Source organism: Sphaerodactylus townsendi, linkage group LG11 (genome assembly GCF_021028975.2).
Source record: "Sphaerodactylus townsendi isolate TG3544 linkage group LG11, MPM_Stown_v2.3, whole genome shotgun sequence".
Taxonomy (NCBI): domain Eukaryota; kingdom Metazoa; phylum Chordata; class Lepidosauria; order Squamata; family Sphaerodactylidae; genus Sphaerodactylus; species Sphaerodactylus townsendi.
Genome location: NC_059435.1, coordinates 29,528,022 through 29,546,208, shown reverse-complemented (window position 1 = coordinate 29,546,208; position 18,187 = coordinate 29,528,022). Strand labels below are relative to the sequence as shown.

Sequence of the window (18,187 nt, the reverse complement as noted above, 5' to 3'; positions counted from 1 at the left end):
AAGCGCAGATTAACAGGGCTTCATCACATCAGCATCTGCTGTAGTTGAAAGTTACAGTTTACTTTAAACCCTTACATTATTTTTTGCATCAAATGTGGGGGAGCAGCAATCCCCACTATCTGATTAAACAATTCCTTCTTCTCTTCAGAAGGCCTATATCTTCTGTACTTGTTCAAATAAGCCAAACAAATGAATCTAGGCTCTGTGAATAAAAGACCCCTCCGAGGAACCTTCTTGGCAGAATTCGCTGTGAAGCAGTGTAACTTGGCATTTATTTTCTCTCCCTGACACATTAGCATATGCTGTGCACAGCTTTTTAAGCCTGAGGCCGAGACAGATACAGTGGACTGCTAGTATAGGCCGGCAGTCATTCATCTTCTGAGAACATTCTCTTTGAGAATTCTCCCACATATTTGTTTTTCTTTCTTTTTCTTCTAGTGTCCCTTTGATCTCTGATTTTTTTTCCTTTGTAGTTCATCACTTTTGGGTGCAGAGAGCTGTTGATAGTAATCTACAATACTCCTGTGGTTTGAATTTCTTTTCTCTGCATCCAAGAATTCCAGAGACCTAGACTGTTCTGTGTTACTAGGTTAGCTTTTAAATGTGATGACAGTATCAGAGGAGAAGCAAAAGATCGTGCTCATTTTGGCACAGGAAAATTCCTGAAATAGAGCTGATGAGGGAAAGCATTTTGTTCCATATCTAATTCAGCTTTGGAGACCAATTGGGTACTAAATTGTATATGTCTCAATCTCTGCCTCCTCTGTCTGCTGTCTCCAAAGAGAGAGGGGCCAGTCTGGAGCAGGTCCAAATATGCCCTTTCCTTGTGCCACCCCCAGTTCCGAATCAGACCCCTCCTGTGAACATAGACTGGGCTCCCCCTTGCCCCCAGTCAGCAGCCAAAACCTGCCGCCTCCTCCCCACTTCGTTTGAAGGGGTGGATGAAGCAGCCTAGGACCCAATCTTTTTTTTTTTTTTGCTGTCAAGTTACATCTGACTTATGCTGAAAACCCTGGTGTGGTTTTCAAGGCAAGAGAGATTCAGAGGCGGCTTGCTTGCCATTGCCTGCCTCCAGATCATGCCCTTAGTCTTCCTGAGAGGTTTCCCATCCAAATACTTGCCAGGGTCAAATTTGCTTAGCTTCTCAGATTTGACAAGATTGTAAGTACCTCACCTAAACTTCCATTATTATTTTGACAGCATGAAAATATATAATGTTTAATGTAGCATATAACTGTATTGTGTGGTATATTTAAAAGTAGAAATTGTTTTTATTCAAACAATAATTTAAAAAAGGTCCAGAAGGTGTTGGAAGCTGCTGCATCCTGAACTTGCTAAATATATCTTACCTTTTGCTCACTGGAAAAATAAGGGTGTTTTTTTTTTCAAAAATAACAACATTGAAGTAAACAAATGAAGTGCCCCCACTATGCCAAATGGCTTCTATTCAGGGGCTGTTGTTGACTGACTTGATTATAATTCTGTGTTTGCACAGCAACCAAGTTTAGAGTGCTCTAGGAACAAAAGCTAACATAGTAACACTCATGTACTCCCACAGTGATCCTGGCAACTGCTATCATACCCCCCAATCACAACATTTTACACCAATTATGTCTCCCATTATTTCTTCATAGAAGGCACTACTTGATAACAGCTGAAAACGTTCTGATTTTTCCAACTTGACACATGCATATCCCTCACAGTGATACAAAACTAGTAAGCCTTAAACAAACCATAGTTTTTACCACTGAGCAGCCCTCCATGATGGGTAGGGGGGCTGTATGAAGAAAAGTATCCCTGGAGAAGGTTAGCATTCTGTTTTGAACAAAATGCCTCAGTATGGACAAATTCCATACTACTGCACGCAATGTGGTTGTATTGTTTTCTCTGTGAGGAGGACCAGCATTTTGAAAGAGTAGGGGACATATGCAAAAGAATAGAAGCTATAGTTGTAGGCAGGGGTAGGGAACCTGCGGCTCTCCAGATGTTCAGGAACTACAATTCCCATCAGCCCCTACCAGCATGGCCAATTGGCCATGCTGGTAGGGGCTGATGGGAATTGTAGTTCCTGAACATCTGGAGAGCCGCAGGTTCCCTACCCCTGGGCTAGTCACAGTTCTCTCAGAGTTCTCTCAGTTTCACTTACCTCACAAAGTTGGGGGAGGGAGGTTATTGTAAGCTGCTTTGACACTCCTTAAAGGTAGAGAAAAGTGGGCTATAAAAACCAATTCTTCTTCTTCTTCTTTGTTTTTGCCTGCAGTAACTTAGTATTTCAGTGCAAGTTCCAAAGAACTGTGCAGCTAATACAGTGAACCAGAGGGCTCTTGACTAAGGTTTCTCTAGTCTCCAGCACCAGTGCCTTTTATTGCATCCCAAATTGAATCATTTGGGAGGGCCAGCTGTTGAAAGAAAAAAAAACCTGAGCAATTCCTCTGAGAATACTGACAAGAATATCGACAAGCTCAGTTCTTTGGATCCAAATCACTGCCTCCCAACTCAGGTTCTTTTCAGTTATTCTCCATTATGGATATGGTTGGATTTACAGGTTTCAGAAGTGGCTGAAGAACTGGGGAATCTCAATGCTTGGCAAGAAGAAGTGAAGAGTCACGGAATATTAACATAACACGGTCCTCCAATTACATCTGTATCTTAATATCCTACTTCTCTGATAATTAAATTATGTAATCTTAGACCTCTGAACTCACTTTTTATTTGACATGTCATATTAATCATTTTATAGAAAAAGAATAAAGGAACGTTTTGGTGCCTTAATAATAACATCCGAAGTGAAAAAGCATACTGATGACCACATTATCTCATCTAACCTCATTATCCGCTGTACCATGGATAAAGATCCTAGCTTTCAGTGTACAAACTATGAAGTTCAAACTGTGGTGTTTTATTAATTGCTTTCAAGCATATAATAAAGGCATTGTAAATATCCTGTTAATGAGACAACATTAAGATTAAGCTTGCTAGATGCCACTTATTTAAACTAATAACCTTTATGTTGAAAAGTCATCTTGTGGGGTTTTTTTTAAGTACTCATGCAGTTAGCAGACAGGGAGAACATTAGCCCATTCCGCACAGCACAAAAAAGACGTCGGGGGGACATCTTAAAAAGAGGCGACTTCTTTTTACTCTGCACCCAAAATAAGACGTCCTGGGAATGTCTTTTAAAAAGCTACCTCTCGTGTTTGTTCTGGGCAACACAGGCGTCAGAGGAGAAAAGAGGCTTTTCCTGCCCATCTGTTAAGCTTTTTGGTCAGTTTCCTCCTCAGCTTGCATCCAACATTTTGTGTGCTGCTGAAGGGATTATCCTTGCCTCCATTTGCTGAAGGTTGCCCCAGGATGTTTGCTCTGCAGGCTCCAGTCCTGGGTGCCTTTTCAGCCCAAAGAGCACATGGTTGTACTCAGCTTGCCCTGCCAATTCCAGCAATAGATAGTTTTCATATTTATTTTTATTTTGGAGGAGCAGCATTCGAACATACGCAGACATGAATAAGAAAATCTTAGCTGCTCAGAGGACTGGTCTACCATCCATTGCCCAAATGCTTTTTAATGGGCCATAGACCCATCTTCCAAGTGGCTAAGGTTCTTGTATTCCTGTCTGTGTATCCTCAAACATAGCTACTTCAAAATAAAGGTGGATTCTGCACGAGCCGTGGAGCGCTGGGGCACCAGTGTACATGACACTGGCGCCAGCCTGGGGTCGTTCACACAAATGTGTGCGGGTGGCCCCGGAGTTGCCACAGTGACAGTGGCGCCTCTGCATGAGGTGCGCCGCTTTTGTTTTCAAACTTACCTCCTCATCCCTGCACAGCTCCGTCAGGATGAGGGGACATGCCCCCGAGGCCCTGGCAATGGCCTGGGGGTTGGAGGGCTGGGGGCATGTCCCCTCATCCTGATGGAGCTATGAAGGGACAAGGAGGAAAGTTTAAAATAAAAAGTGGCGTGCTGGAAAACTGTGGCATCCACCCAGTGCCATTCGCTCAGCACCGGGTGGATGCAGCCGTTTTTCATTTTCCTCGCTCATAAAAAACCAGTGTTTTTACCCAGCCGAGACTGGTGAAGTCAGCCCGTGCAGAATCCACAAAAAAAACCCCCATCTATGGCCAAAATAGGCAGGGTAAGCTGAGTACAATTATTTACTCTTCAGGCTGAAATGGCACTTAGGATTGGAGCCACCAGAGCAAACATCCTGGGGCAACCTTCTGCAAATGGAGGCAGGGAGATTCCTTTCAGCAGTACACAAAATGCTGGGCACAAGCTGAGGAGGAAACTGACCAGAGAGCTTAATGGACGGGCGGGAAAAGCCTCTTTTCTCCTCTGAAGCCTGTGCTGCCCAGAACAAACATGAGACAGGTGGCTTTTTTAAAAAGATGAGCAACATAAGATGCTTCCTAAGCTCCTGAACTCTACACAGCCTGGCAGGAGACATCTTGCAGAGAACTAGAAGGGGAAAAATCCTCCTTCTAGTGTCTTCCAAATAAGATGACCTGGGCTGAAATCAGGCATCCTGAGGACATCTTGGGGGAAAAGTTGTGCAGAGTTCCTCCTCAAGATGATTTTTTTTTTGCATCCTCAGGATGTCTTACTTGTGCTGTGCAGAACAGACCAATGATAATGAATGGGACTGGGGAAAGTTATTTTTATGCAAACTTTATTAAAAGGCTCTGGAGACAAACCACCTAGTTTAAATCTGCCTAACTGATGAAAACTCCATACCTCCCTTTTTCTGAGATGAATTTTCTTTGTGTCAGACTTAACAGCTATTCTGATTGACATAGTTTTTGAAGGCACCAGCTGATAACGGACCAGTTACCAACGCTGGAAGAGTGGAGGGAGAAAGTTCAGACTCTGTATATAATAGATAGACTTTCCTTTCAGGTTAAGGGGTTACCTGCTGAAAATTATGAACAGGTTCTGCTACCTTGGACAATTTACCAATCAAAAAGACACAATATGGAAATATCTCCAGTGAAATATTAAGAAAACACTTAGACTAAGTAACTTTTTGGCTGTTTCTGCTATGGCTAGACTAAGAAATGTTTGTAATAATTTGAAAGTAAATATAGAGATTAAGATATATATATAATATTGGATCAGGAAATCAAGTCGTTAAACTAGACGAATTATCTTAAGGATAGAGAGGGGAAGTCAAGGGGGAGGGTTAGGGATGGGGTTAAGGGGAGGGAGGATGCAGGGGAGCAGTTAGAGAGCAATTTAGGAATGGGTTAAATGTATATAAATGTTATAAGATTGTGATAAGCTCTCACATTTTAAGTTATGTATAAGTTGCATGTAAGACAATGTATGAATATATACAACAGATTGAAGGTCTAATACAGATTTTAAAAAACAAAGACATCTTCAGCATAAAACATCTTACAGTCACAATACCACCCTCAAATGATCTTCTTGGACATTAATTAATATTATTCTAGGTATACTTAACATTTGAAATATATAATCCAATTAAAGTAAAACAAAACATTTATCTGGGATGATCTAGGGTTGGGAAAGTTTATACCAAAGAAGGTTTTTAAACTGTTTCTTTCCATGCACGAAAACGTAACGGGAAAACTTTCAAGTTGTGCCAGATATAAAAGCTTCCCACAGTTCTGCACTTGTATCAAAACATCTCCTTGCAGTATTAAAATGAAAGACCATGCTTGCAGAAAGAAGCAGGAACCTCATATTATTTGTCTACGTTTTACAGTATGTCTTAAGACTTAAGTTCAACCTTAAATTTATTGTTCATAATCGTATGTCACTGCAATACAAAAGAACTCATAATCATACGTTACAAAGTACAAATAAAATATTCATATATGCCATTTGGACATAAGAATGGAAGGAGGAAGAGAAATTTAACCACTAGTTTAAAGCATAACAGGCAAATCAGATGATCACCATTACAATAGACTGGACAAATTTATACTGAATATATGAGCTGCAACAGCAAATAAAGATGCTCCACAGGAAACATATTTATTTATAGTCTCGTGGCAGGAAACAAGCCTTAACAAACTCTAAAAATTCAGGAAACCGTTTTAACAATTGAGACAGGTTCTCACAGAATGGGTAGTATAATTAATGATGTCTGAAGTCCTTTTTTCCCTGGCAACATATCTGGAGTCATAGCTTAAGCAGTTTTTTGTTCTGCTTTGGAGGAGACCAACGAAATAGTTTACAATCCTGAAAGATCTACCATTTGAGTTCTGGATTGGCCTCTTGCCCTCTACCTGCATTGTTGGGGGGAAATGTCAGGGAAAATGGAAGTGGACAATTAATGTTATGCAGATCCCAGGAAGTCATTTATGGTGTAACCCAGAAAAGACATTATCATGTTTGGTGATGCTCCAGCATTTACCTAAAACTCTATGACTTAACCAGGGTTTGTGGTGAATCTAGAACATAGTGCTGACACCATGAAGTCACTTCCATATCACATCAGAAGTGATGTCATGGTGTTTGTGCAATGTTGAAAAGATAAGTCCATGAGTTTGCAACCCCTATTGAGAACAGAAATAAGACCTTATCAGTATTATTGCTGGCTATGGTCTCTCTTGTAGTAATAGTACTACAAGAAAAAAAATATTAGAGAAATAATGTTAATGTTTGGATGGGGGAGACACAGATGACTGGACAACACTGTGGAAGATGACAGATGCCACCTATTATTAGGGTTCTCCCACTGATAAGCAAATTATTCTCTGTTATGAGAATATACACTCATACACCACCTTGTAGTGCAGTTTGATATAGAGATTTCCAAGCTAAATAATGCTTTGTTAACTAAGCATCTCCAAGAACAAAAACATGTTGTTTAAGTATAAGAAACATTATTATTGATGACAAAGGAGCAACAAAAGAAATTATTCCCCAGCAGAGCATGGCAACAGACGTTGATTAGTACAGCAGAGCAACTAACTACAATCTAGGGATAGAAGGGAAGTAGAATGCCGAATCCAATTGAAACCAAAATCCAATCGAAACCAAAAAAGATAATTTAGGGCAGCAAAACTGAATTACCAGCATTGAAATTTCTGTTAATCATTACAGCATTGAGATTTAATATTGCTTAAATTAAATCAGGTTAATTCATGAATGATATATAACAAAACTGAACAATTTATGTGGGCATAGAAAACACGACACACAATTATGCTTACTGTAGTCATTGCAACGATACAGTTTTACAACAGTTATTTTATACATGAGCACAAGCGGCAGGACACAAATGAAAGGGAAATAACTTCATTTCTCAATCCAGCGTAAAACTTAAGTCAAATTTGTATTTTATTTAAGTCAAACAAATTTAAGTCAAACTTACAAGGAAGTCAAATTTGCACAACCATCAATATAAAGAAGCCCCAAGTTTTTGTTATGTTTTTGCATTTGAAATACAAAATACATTGCACAAAAATTCCTCCGGCCTTTAGAGAAAAGCCAAAGTTCAGTTCAGCATCCAATTTTTTAAAAAAATCTCCTTCTATTAAAATAGCTTTATACTCACACGGCATTAATGATATGAGCTGCTTCCTTCTGAGAATTAAGCACCTGGTCTTCTATGATCATATTTGTAAATTTGTACTTGATATTCTGCAAGGGAAAGCAAAGCAGCAACAAAGCACTAAATGCAGTCATTTATTTTCTTGGTTCCTCAAACAGAATTTCTTGGTTCCCCAAACTTGTGCAGTGCATTCCATTTTCACAGGCTATTTTTGGCAGGTTGACTTTAGCTGATAGAATCAATGGGGGAGGCATCTATTTGCAGGCGGTTTCAGCCCATCGCCAACTGTGAGAAAAGGTACAACTGCTCACAACTAGAAATGCGTGCAGCAAAGTGGGACTCCATTGTTAATACAAATAATCCTTTTTTTGTTCGTAGGGCTTTCTCTAAGAGGAAGGTAAATGGGAAGAGTCCCATTCTAGATCTTTTGCCTTTCAAACTATCCTTTTCAATAAAACTCCAGACCAGAAGGGCCCCCTGTCTAGTCCCCTTTCTTTATCATTTTCTGAGGGATAAAAATGAGATTTTGTCTGTTTCTCAGAGCAGAATCCTGTCTGTATTTTGCTTATGTTACTCCATACCGTGATGGTGTGATTTTCCTAGGGTGAGTGGATTAAATAAATAACTTGTCCTCAACAGATCCCATCTGAAGATTTGTCATTTTCCTGCCTCTCCCACTTTACTATGGACTCTAGCAGCCAGCAGTCCCTTCTGCCCTCCCCTCTGGGCAGAGGCATAGCTAGGGAAAATGGAGCCTGGTGCAAAACCTGAGTTTTGCACCCCCTTCCCCCATGGGCAGCCACTGTGATGCTGGAATCCACCCCAAACAGCATCATTTTCAATGGTGTTTAAACTAGGGAGCCCAGATTCTCCTTTTAAATCCACCTTAAAGGGAGAATCTGGGCCTCCCAGTTAAAACAACATTGAAAATGATGCTTAAACTGGGACCTCAGATCCTCCCTTTAAATCCATGCCAAAGGGGTGGATTTAAAAGGAGAATCTGGGGAAATTTGGGGTGTATCTGCTGTAAGGGGTGCAATTCTTAAGCTAGCAGCACCAACATTTCAGGGTATCTTTAGGATACTCTCCTGATTATACCATCCAGGTTTGGTGAAGTTTGGTTCACGGGGTCCAAAGTTATGGACCCTCAAAGGTGTAGCCCCCACCTTTTATTAGCTCCAATTAAAACAATGGGGGATGGGGCACCCCCTTTGGGAGTCCATAACTTTGGACCCCCTGAGCCAAACCTCACCAAACCTGGGTAGAATCATCAGGAGAGTCTCCCAACAAATCCCTGAAATTTTGGTGCTGCTAGCCTAAAAACTGCTAGCCCTGCAGGCCAAAAACCGAAAAAACACTAAAAAATACAAAAAAACCAACAAACGGGGGGCAGAGCTTCAGACTTGTAATAGGAGGTTTGAACCCAAGAACTCCCCCCCACCCCACCTATGTGCCCAAGGGACTAGGTCTCTAGCCATTCCAGGTCAATCAAGATGTCAGATTTAAAAGGTAAGACATTTGATAGTTGAGTTCAAAAAACAATTACTTTGGTAGCTGTAACCAGTATAAGACAAGGTACTGGGTTTAGAGTCCCGAAACAGAAGTGGCACCACAGAAATATAATGAATAATGTTTACTAAAATAAATATTCACAAATGTACAAATATAAGCGCAGGAATAAGCAAGGTGGGAAAAATAAAATCTAAATAGCTAATATAAAATTATTGATCAGGCTTTAGTCCTCTAATCCAGATGTTACCTGGCCAGACTTCAGTGAAGCATAGAACTCTGCTTAGCATGGCTTTTATGCAACTTATTTCTTCTCAATATAGATGCCTCCTCCTTAGTTCATGTTTTAAAACATACAGTGTCACAAAAGTTTATTGCTTGCTTATTTCAGGTACCTGTAACTGACCACCAATGTAGGAACTTCTTAAAATCTCTGCAGCTGATGGTCTCATTGCAGGGTCCTTGCTCAGCATACTGGAATATTAATGATATGAGATTACTCCATTGATTCTCATGCCAACTGAAACTTTTGCAGCTGATACAAGATTTTAAAAACCCACCTGTGCAGAACTGCGTTAAGTTTACTTGGATAGGAATCTGGAAGAGAAGGTGAATCGTTCTCCACAATTTTAAGAACCACAGACAAAAAATTGTGACCAGTAAATGCATGATCCAAACAGCACATCTCATACAAAATGCATCCTAGTGACCTGGAAGAGGAAACAAAACAAATTTAAAGATAAGAAGCAATTCTAAAATCAGAGCCTGGTGACTATTTACAGTCTTGCTCCCCTTCTGTCCTGGTAATTGCAAGCTACAGATGTAATATAATATTTGTGGAAACTATGGGATTAGGGGCAACTATCTTCACTGAACTCAAGTCAAACGTATCTTCCCTTTTCAGGGAACCCGGGGACAAGGGGTGCCCCCGAGTGCCACTAACCTGGTCACATGGGGGGGTGCAAAATCAGCCCCCCCCCCACGTGACCAGGAAGAAGACAGCAAGGCAGCAGGAAGTCCTGCTTGTCATCTTCTGGTGCCCTCAACTCCGCCCATGTCATCATTGACATGGGGAGGGTGGAGGGCGCCCCCCCTTCCCCCTTACTCCCGGCTCCCAGGGAGCTGGCAGCCAGCAGCCCCTGCTGCCCTCCCTTCCAGGGAGGCAGAAAAGACTGCCATCTATTGGCCTCCGGCACTTGTTTTTATAGCACTGAGGCAGGGGTGGGGCTTAGGGGGTGGGGCCATGCCCTCCCCAAGCCCTGCCCCCAGCCTCAGTGCTATAAAAGCAAGTGCCGGAGGCCGATAGATGGCACTCTTTTCTGCTTCTCCGGAAGGGAGGGTAGCAGGGGCTGCTGGCTGCTGGCTCCCTGGGAGCTGGGAGCAAGGGGGGCTGCCCAGAGAGGTTGGGGGCAAGGCTTGGGGAGGCTTGGCCACACCCCCAAGGTGACATGTGGTGTGACCATGCCCCCTAAGCCCCACCCCCAATAGTCGTCCGTCTCTTCTGCCTCCCCTGAGGGGAGGGCAGAAGGTACTACAGGCTCCAGGAGCAAGGGGGGCAGCAGTAGGGGGCAGAGCCCGGCCCCCAGGCAGGGGGCCCCCGGGGACAATTTGTCTCTGGGCACCATTTTCCCTCAGTACGCCTCTGCTTTTCAGCATCATCCCTTGAATTATGTCAATGCATGTGTTTTGTCATAGCCAGATGGTCGGGTTGCGCAAGGAAACTGATATGTTGGTGAGGGGAGCCGGGGGTGGAGCAAGCTGTGTGTCGGGATGCTCAGGTAGAGGCTACTGAGGCTTGCGCACCTTAGCCTTCTGCCCAGCTGAATTCCACAACTGCTCTCACTCAGAATGCCTTTCCATAAAGTAAATCCAATAATTTGGAACCCAAACATTTGGAAAGAAATCTGATGGAGGAGAATTTTGTAAGCATCCCCAGCAATGATCACTGACAGGTGTCTAAAATGCAGTCTCAGTGCTCCACACAGGTAGTCGGGCAGATTTGCTAGAAATCGAGAAGGCTGACAACCTAAATGGATCTGAACTTGACTTTTAAAAAGAGTGATTTGGAATTCAACATTAACTAGCTCTTGATACTATCATGTGTTACACTTTTAAAACAGGATACAAATAATGATATACTACAGGCCTATGACTTTCTAAAGGAAGTGATAACACCAATTAACTTGTGGAGAGATGTAGCTAGCATGTATCTGTCTCCATCTTGGACCATTGTTTGCTGTGGATACTATTAGCACTAAAGAAATGTTGAGCTGAGATAGTGGTAATAACACAAGGAATTCCAGGTTATCAAATCACCAGGATGCAAAGTCTATGCCCTTGAGCAGAGTCAATTTTAAAGCATAAACATGACAAAAGCAAGGTTCCATATTTGTTCAAATAACAGCATTTTCCACAGAGATAAAATAATCAATCCCAGAAGCAATCTAGAAAACCAGTGCTGGAATCAATGATTAAATAAATACTTGACTTGAAAGTGCTGCCTACTCACCAAATGTCTGATTTTGTGTCATAACCCTGGTGTTGCAGTGCCTCAGGGCTCATGTAAAATGGTGTCCCAGTAAAAGTAGTTGCTAAATCACAGGATCCCATCAAGAGGCGAGAAACTCCAAAGTCCCCTTGAAAAATATTTTTACATTTAGTTATGTGAAGAAGAAAAAATAGTTGATGAAAAAAGAAGGGGAAAGAAACTGTGCACTAGGTATTTATTTAATTTTTAAAAAAATGCATGCAGCTCAGAGAATGCTAAATCCCAACAAAAACTTCCAAGCAAGGAAATGTGGTTTCCGTTCCTCCCTTTTTCTTTCATGCTGCAGCCTAAAATGTTATCTAAAGTGCTGCTCTTGGGAATGCTGCTCTTGGGACCCCCAAACGCTGGCATGTTGTGGGGGCTGAAGGCTATTGTAGGAAGAGGAAATGGGTAAAAATAACTACCTCCCCAATATACAGATCTTTTCCAAGGGATCTAAGCCCTGGTATTTCTCCTTGATGTTATTGCCGCAAATTGAGCTTTCCAATCAGATAACACCTTGAATACGTGATATGCCCTCAAACATTTCAAAAAGTAAATGGGAAAGTCAAATGTCAAATATCACTCATACACACTTCCGTTGTTACAAACTGCTGAAAGATGCTATAGCTTTAAGTGGGGCTTGATCATAATACTCTTGATCATAGTACTCTACTCTTTCTGGATATGGCCAGGACTCAATCCAAGTTTTGTTAATGTTCTTATAAGGAGTAAGAGAAGTGGACTCTAATCTGGAGAACAGGGTTTTGATTCCCCACTCCTCCACATGAAACCTGCTAGGTGACATTGGACCAGTCACTGTTCTCTCAGAACTCTCTCTGCCCACACAGAGGCAGGCAATAGCAAACAATCTCTGTACGTCTTTTGCCTTAAAAACCTTACAGGGTTGCCATAAGTCAGCTGTGACTTGATGATGTGCACACACACATATACACACACACACACAAAAGGAGTAAGGAGAAAGTCCCTCCCCTCCCCCGCATAATAAGATGAGGCATATATACGGGGAATGGGGACAGAGGGCTGCAAACAACACATTTATAGTAAACGCAAGAGGATTTTACAGAGTAATGAAGTCATGTCGTAACTACAAAATCATACCAATTTTAATGAGGTTATTTTTCAAAAATATATTCTTGGCTTTTAAATCTCTGTGAAGTATTCTCCTGAAAACAAAGTAAAATGCAGTTTTAGTCAGTTGGATAAAACAATTAATTATGAATTATGCTAATCAATATGATTTTATTTATTTATTTCATAAACTTTTAATAAGTATCAATATTTATTTATCTACATTATTTATAGTATGCCTTTCTCACTGGGACTCAAGGCGAATTACACAGAGTGTGTCAATGAAAATGGTGGGACATTCAATAAGTAATGGAATAGGATTTGGGCAGTTGAACTAACCAGACATCTAAAAAAACACAATTGAAGCAAAGTGTAGGTATTAACATAACATATAAACTGATGCAAGAATACATAGTAGGATCCAACTTACAGCAAACTATACCAGTAGTATAGACCACAGTCCCTAATAATTTGTCCAAGTAACTTTGTGAATCATTTTGTACAGTGCTATTCTATTGCCCAGGTAGATTTAAAATTATCACTATAAAATATATATCTTTCTGCTAAAGCCCAGGCCTGAAGAGGGCATCATTGACCTTAGTTGAACTTATTTCCAAATAATAGTCACTGAATAAATACCCACATAAGTAAGAAAAGTCTGGCTGCAACTCTGTCTTAATTGCCCCCTCCCCAAAATACTTCAAATGATATACACATGCTTTGAAATGACATTTTAAACACTGTTTGCCTGTTTGACTAGAGAGGAATGCTGAGTGAATAAAATATGAAGCAAAACATTAGCCTCAGTCAGCCTGATCTTGTCAGGTCTAAGAAGGTAAACAGGGTCAGCCTTGGCTAGTATTTGGATGGAAGATCTCCAAGGAATACTAGGTTTGTGATGCAGAGACAAACAAAGGCAAACCAACTCTGAATGTCTGTTGCCTTGAAAGCCCTACGGGGCAGCCAGTCCTAAGTCAGCTGTGACTTGATGGCAAAAAAAACAAAAAATCATAGAGGTATGGAAGCTCTGAGGCCCCTTCCGCACATGCAGAGTAATGCACTTTCAACTTTTGAGCTGGCAGCTTGTGACCAGATAAGAACTAGTAAATAGCAGTGATTTGAAAAACATGAAATGGTTGCTAAAAAAACCTGTATGCTGTGAGAAATCCAGTTGTTTAGGTTACAAAAAGACATATTTTCAAACAATTCACAGGATTTAAAAATTATTGTCCTTTTATGCAAAATGGATGAGGGAGCTGCAAAAAACATGAAGCATGGCCCTAGAGCATCTAATGGAGAGGAAGTCTTGCCCGCAACCCTACAAACCATTTTAGTTTGACATTCCTGCCATTAGGTTTATAGATTTTTAAATGTGTAAATATAAGATCATTTTCAATGAAAACCCAGAAGTAACTTCACACCACTCTAGGAATTACCTTTGTGGTAAAATCATAGAGTTTCTAGTGAATCCTAGAAATGTGTGATATCATTTCTGGGATCCCCCAGTGTGCCTGCTCCAGATTCCAGCTGGTTAGCAGGCATGGTAACCATAATAAAAGTACAATATCATACAATATTAATACAAACATAAATCAAGGTTGCAGAATAGAATTCTATATCCAAGATAAAGGCTTTCAGCTAATATTAATTTGCATGTCAATATTAGTAACTATGGTGAAAAAATGAATTCAGATTAACATCTACATCCAATTAAACAACTATACCTTTCATGCATATAGTTGACTCCAAGTAACAATTGTATAAACCATTCTATGATTTGGCTTTCTGGAAATACTTTGCCAGCCTCTTTGTATTCTTGAATTTTAAAGTCAAGGTCTCGACCCTGAAACACAACAGCAATAGTGGGATTTAAATAGGACAGATAGTGCTTCGATTCAGCTAAAGTGCAGTACCAGAAATGCAAGAAAAATCCACGTGGATGCCCATTTCTTTCACAAAATCTTTAGTCAGTTGAGTTCCTTTGCATGTATACTGCCTTGTGACAGAAACCTCACAGAAAATGTGTTTTAAATTATCATCTCTGGCCACAACTGAAAATAAATAATGAACACTGGCACAATACAAGGAGGTTTTCATACAACCTCTTTAGGCACTCTCATTTGGTAAATCCTGAAAAATAATGCCAAAGTCTCACCTCACAGTATTCAGTGATGATGCAGAAACTCTGTCCCTCCACAAAACTGGTATAAAACTTTACAATGGCAGGATGGTCTAGTCTGGACAACAGTTGTGCTTCTAGATTTGCCTGAACTGTTTCATTGGGTTTAAGGTCTCCCACAGAGATCTCTTTCAAAACTTTCCTGTTTGTAAAAAAACCAAAAAGACAACCAACAAAAAGACAGATACGGTAAATCAATCCAATTATCAGACCCTGGATTACATGCAGGTTAGATTAACATATGCGTCCTAGGGCTGCCTCTCAGAGGCGTAGCTCCAAGGGGACGGGGGGGGGGGTGCGCGACACACCAGGCACACGCCCTTGTGGGGGTGTGCTGAGGGTGTTCTGGGGGTGTTCCTGGGTGGGACGGAGGCATTACTGGGAGGGACGGGGGCAGAGGACGCACCAGTGCACCGGGCGCTTTTCCCCCTTGCTAAGCCTCTGCTTTCCACTCCATAGAAAACCATATTTGAAACTTCTGAGTTTCAGAAGTGCTCTGCCACAATGCCTGGGGGACTCCATTTTAACACTCATATATACCCACAATATGAAAGCCAGAGCTACTCAGCTCTTTCTCCACATTATGGTTGTGGCGTAAAAAGGATTACAATCAAAGTTAAAAGTAGCTCATGACAATCTACAGCATACAAACAAAGCACAGTGAAAACTCAAAGACAGAAAGAAGCCGGAAAACCAGCAAAAGGAATGTCACCCAAGACTGGGGCAAATCAAAATATTTCGATTGGTTCCAAAATGAAGACAAAGCCGATGAATATATGTTCCAGAGCCTGCATGGCATCACACAAAAGGCCTGGTTTCAGTAGCTCTGTAATGAAATCTGGGCTGAGTAATAAGTTGCAGTACTGCAGCCAAAGCTGCGCTCACTATCCTGACAGAAGTCGGTTTCAAATAGGCGGCTCACGGTTGAAGCAGCCTTCCATCTTTCCAAGGCCAATAAAATGAGTGCCTGGTTTGCTGGGGGTAAAGTGTAGACAGCTGGGGAAGGCAATGGCAAACCACCACGTAAATAAAGACTGCCTAGTAAACATTGTGATGTGATTTCATCCTGAGGATCAGTAATGACCAGTGCTTGCACAGGGGAACTACCATTACTTTTTATCAAAGCAGGAACTCAGCAAGTGAACTTGAGGCATTAATGGGACTTTGTGGAAGCAGGTGGTCTTTCAGATACCTCTCTCCTAAACCACTGAGGTGTGAAGCAGCATTCTTAATTTTGCTCGGAAACAAACTGATAGCTGGTGAAAATCTTTAAGCAATGAAATGCATTCATGCCCAATGAAATAATCAGCTGCAATACTTTGAACCAGTTGAAATGGTTGAATTTGTTCCTAGCCAACCCCATCAATAACACATTGCAATAAACTCACACAGAGAATGGTGAATATCAGCAGGAAGACTGGGTATAAGACACTTATTTGTACGATATAGATCTGCTTACATGTGGGGCTGGCAATCACAGCCTATGCAATCTCACAATCACAGCCTAGGCAAGAATAACAGGCACTGATATAGGAGCTGCTGTTCTCAGAACAGCCACAGCTAGGCTGTGTCTATTTATATATCTATTCCTTGCAGATGTAACCGTGGTCTGAAGCCCACGGGCACTTACAGCTATATTCTGTTCCACATAAAGATGTTAGTAGATTGTATATTCCTTTGCCAAAGAACAAAGTAGGCTGGATCTTCTTTGCTGTAGAATGCCTACCTAGCCCTGCTCCTCCCACCCATTTGAAAGTTAAAGTATATTTTGGCATAAATGTTCTCGTGTCAAAGTACCATATTCAATAATGCACAGAATAATGGTTTTGAAAAAGAAATTACATAAAAATGTATGCTGATTCCAATATTTGTTTGGGACTGTATCTAATGTAGAAGCATACAATTTTCTCAACCACTGCACCACAACTGACCAGACAAACATCTTTATGTGGAACAGAGTTAGACCTTATCCAGCATCCTGCAAAGCTCAACAGTAGATCTGGATGTTCTGAGGTCCCTTGGGCAGAGGAGAGACCTCAGGCAGGTGGAAAGGCACTTTGTCTTCTGGACTGAGCTGCTGCCTGGGTTTTCCACCTTCTTTTCTCCCGGGGTTCTGGGTGAGATCATGCTGTCCCTGGAAATAAGAAGTTCTCCTTAGTGGGTTCTTCAGTAGTCCCAATCTCTGTCTCCAGACCCTGTTCATGGACCATCTGCGCTTACAGTCTGGCAGCGTCAAGTGGTAACTGGTCTTCAAAAGGATCCTGGAAGTCAAAAAGCCCAGCAAACTGAAGGGTCTGCTGGATTTTGGCCTTTGTAGGGTAATCCACTACAGCTTCTTTATCCTCAGACCCAATCCTGCAACATAAAGTTGGGTCAAGATAAAGTTATGACAAGCGTAGAAACCAGCAACAGTCTGGGGGAGAGGACATGGTAGGGGGTCACATTGTTGATGATGTGACTTCACATCTGGGACAACCTGAGTTTCTGGTGATTCCTAGAGAGTAGTTTTTCCCTTTGGAAAACACATCACACTGTCAGCCCAACATTCATTTTTTCCTCCCACCCACGCTCCGTGCAGATTCCCTACCCCACTGTGGGACTAACAACCCCATTGTGGGACTAACAATTCGTGACACATTTATTGCACTGATATTTTGCACTTTTAACAGTGCCATCCTAAACAGTTACATCCTTCTAATTCCACTGATTTAAATCGACTTAGAATGGTGCAGCCCTGCACAGGATGGCACTGTAAGCGTACAGCTTAGACTGTAATCCACAGGTGTCAAATTCACGGCCCTCCAGATGTTCATGAACTACTATTCCCATCAGCCCTTGCCAGTATAGCCAATGCTCATGTTGGGATGGGCGAATGGGAATTGTAGTTCATGAACATCTGGAGGGTCGCGAGTTTGATACCCCTGCTGTAATGTGTCAAGGAACCACAGAAGCAAAACATGGGTGCCTCCAACAAATTAGCACGTGAAGGAAAATATGGTGATCAGAGGTGGTAAAACTCTTACAGCCCAATCCATAGGGCTCCAACAGATGGAGACAGCACCACGACTACTCTGCCACAGCACCTCCAGAGGATTTCCAGGCTGTGCAGGGAGGCAGCAAGCTCCAGAAACTCCCCAGCCACTTGAAAGCCCCCCATAGGGCTAAATGGAAAGGCCTGGGGTGTTCCTGGCTCCAGAGTCCAGTGGAAGCCAAATAAAGTTGGTTCAGCCCTCAGGAATAACCCTAGTCCACCCCTAGCTGCGTTGACGTACAGCTTTAGGCCAGCGTGGTTCTGCAAAACATAGGCCCTTCCAGGTTAGGAACTACATTGCTCCACAGTTCCCATTCACCTCCCAGTTTG

The 18,187-nt window shown here is 41.8% G+C and overlaps 1 protein-coding gene across 1 annotated transcript; it reads right to left on the bottom strand.

Annotated features, from left to right (window-relative positions):
• Positions 1–5,842: 5,842 nt before the first annotated feature.
• On the bottom strand, positions 5,843–17,983 carry LOC125440608 (serine/threonine-protein kinase Nek11-like). Its single transcript, XM_048510473.1, has 10 exons — positions 17,910–17,983; positions 17,047–17,181; positions 14,803–14,968; positions 14,372–14,490; positions 12,678–12,742; positions 11,538–11,664; positions 9,589–9,738; positions 9,424–9,502; positions 7,523–7,608; positions 5,843–6,248 (listed from the first exon to the last, which is right to left on the bottom strand). The coding sequence occupies exons 1-10, from the start codon at positions 17,981–17,983 to the stop codon at positions 6,245–6,247; spliced, it is 1,005 nt and encodes a 334-aa protein (XP_048366430.1). The 3' UTR covers positions 5,843–6,244.
• Positions 17,984–18,187: the final 204 nt, after the last annotated feature.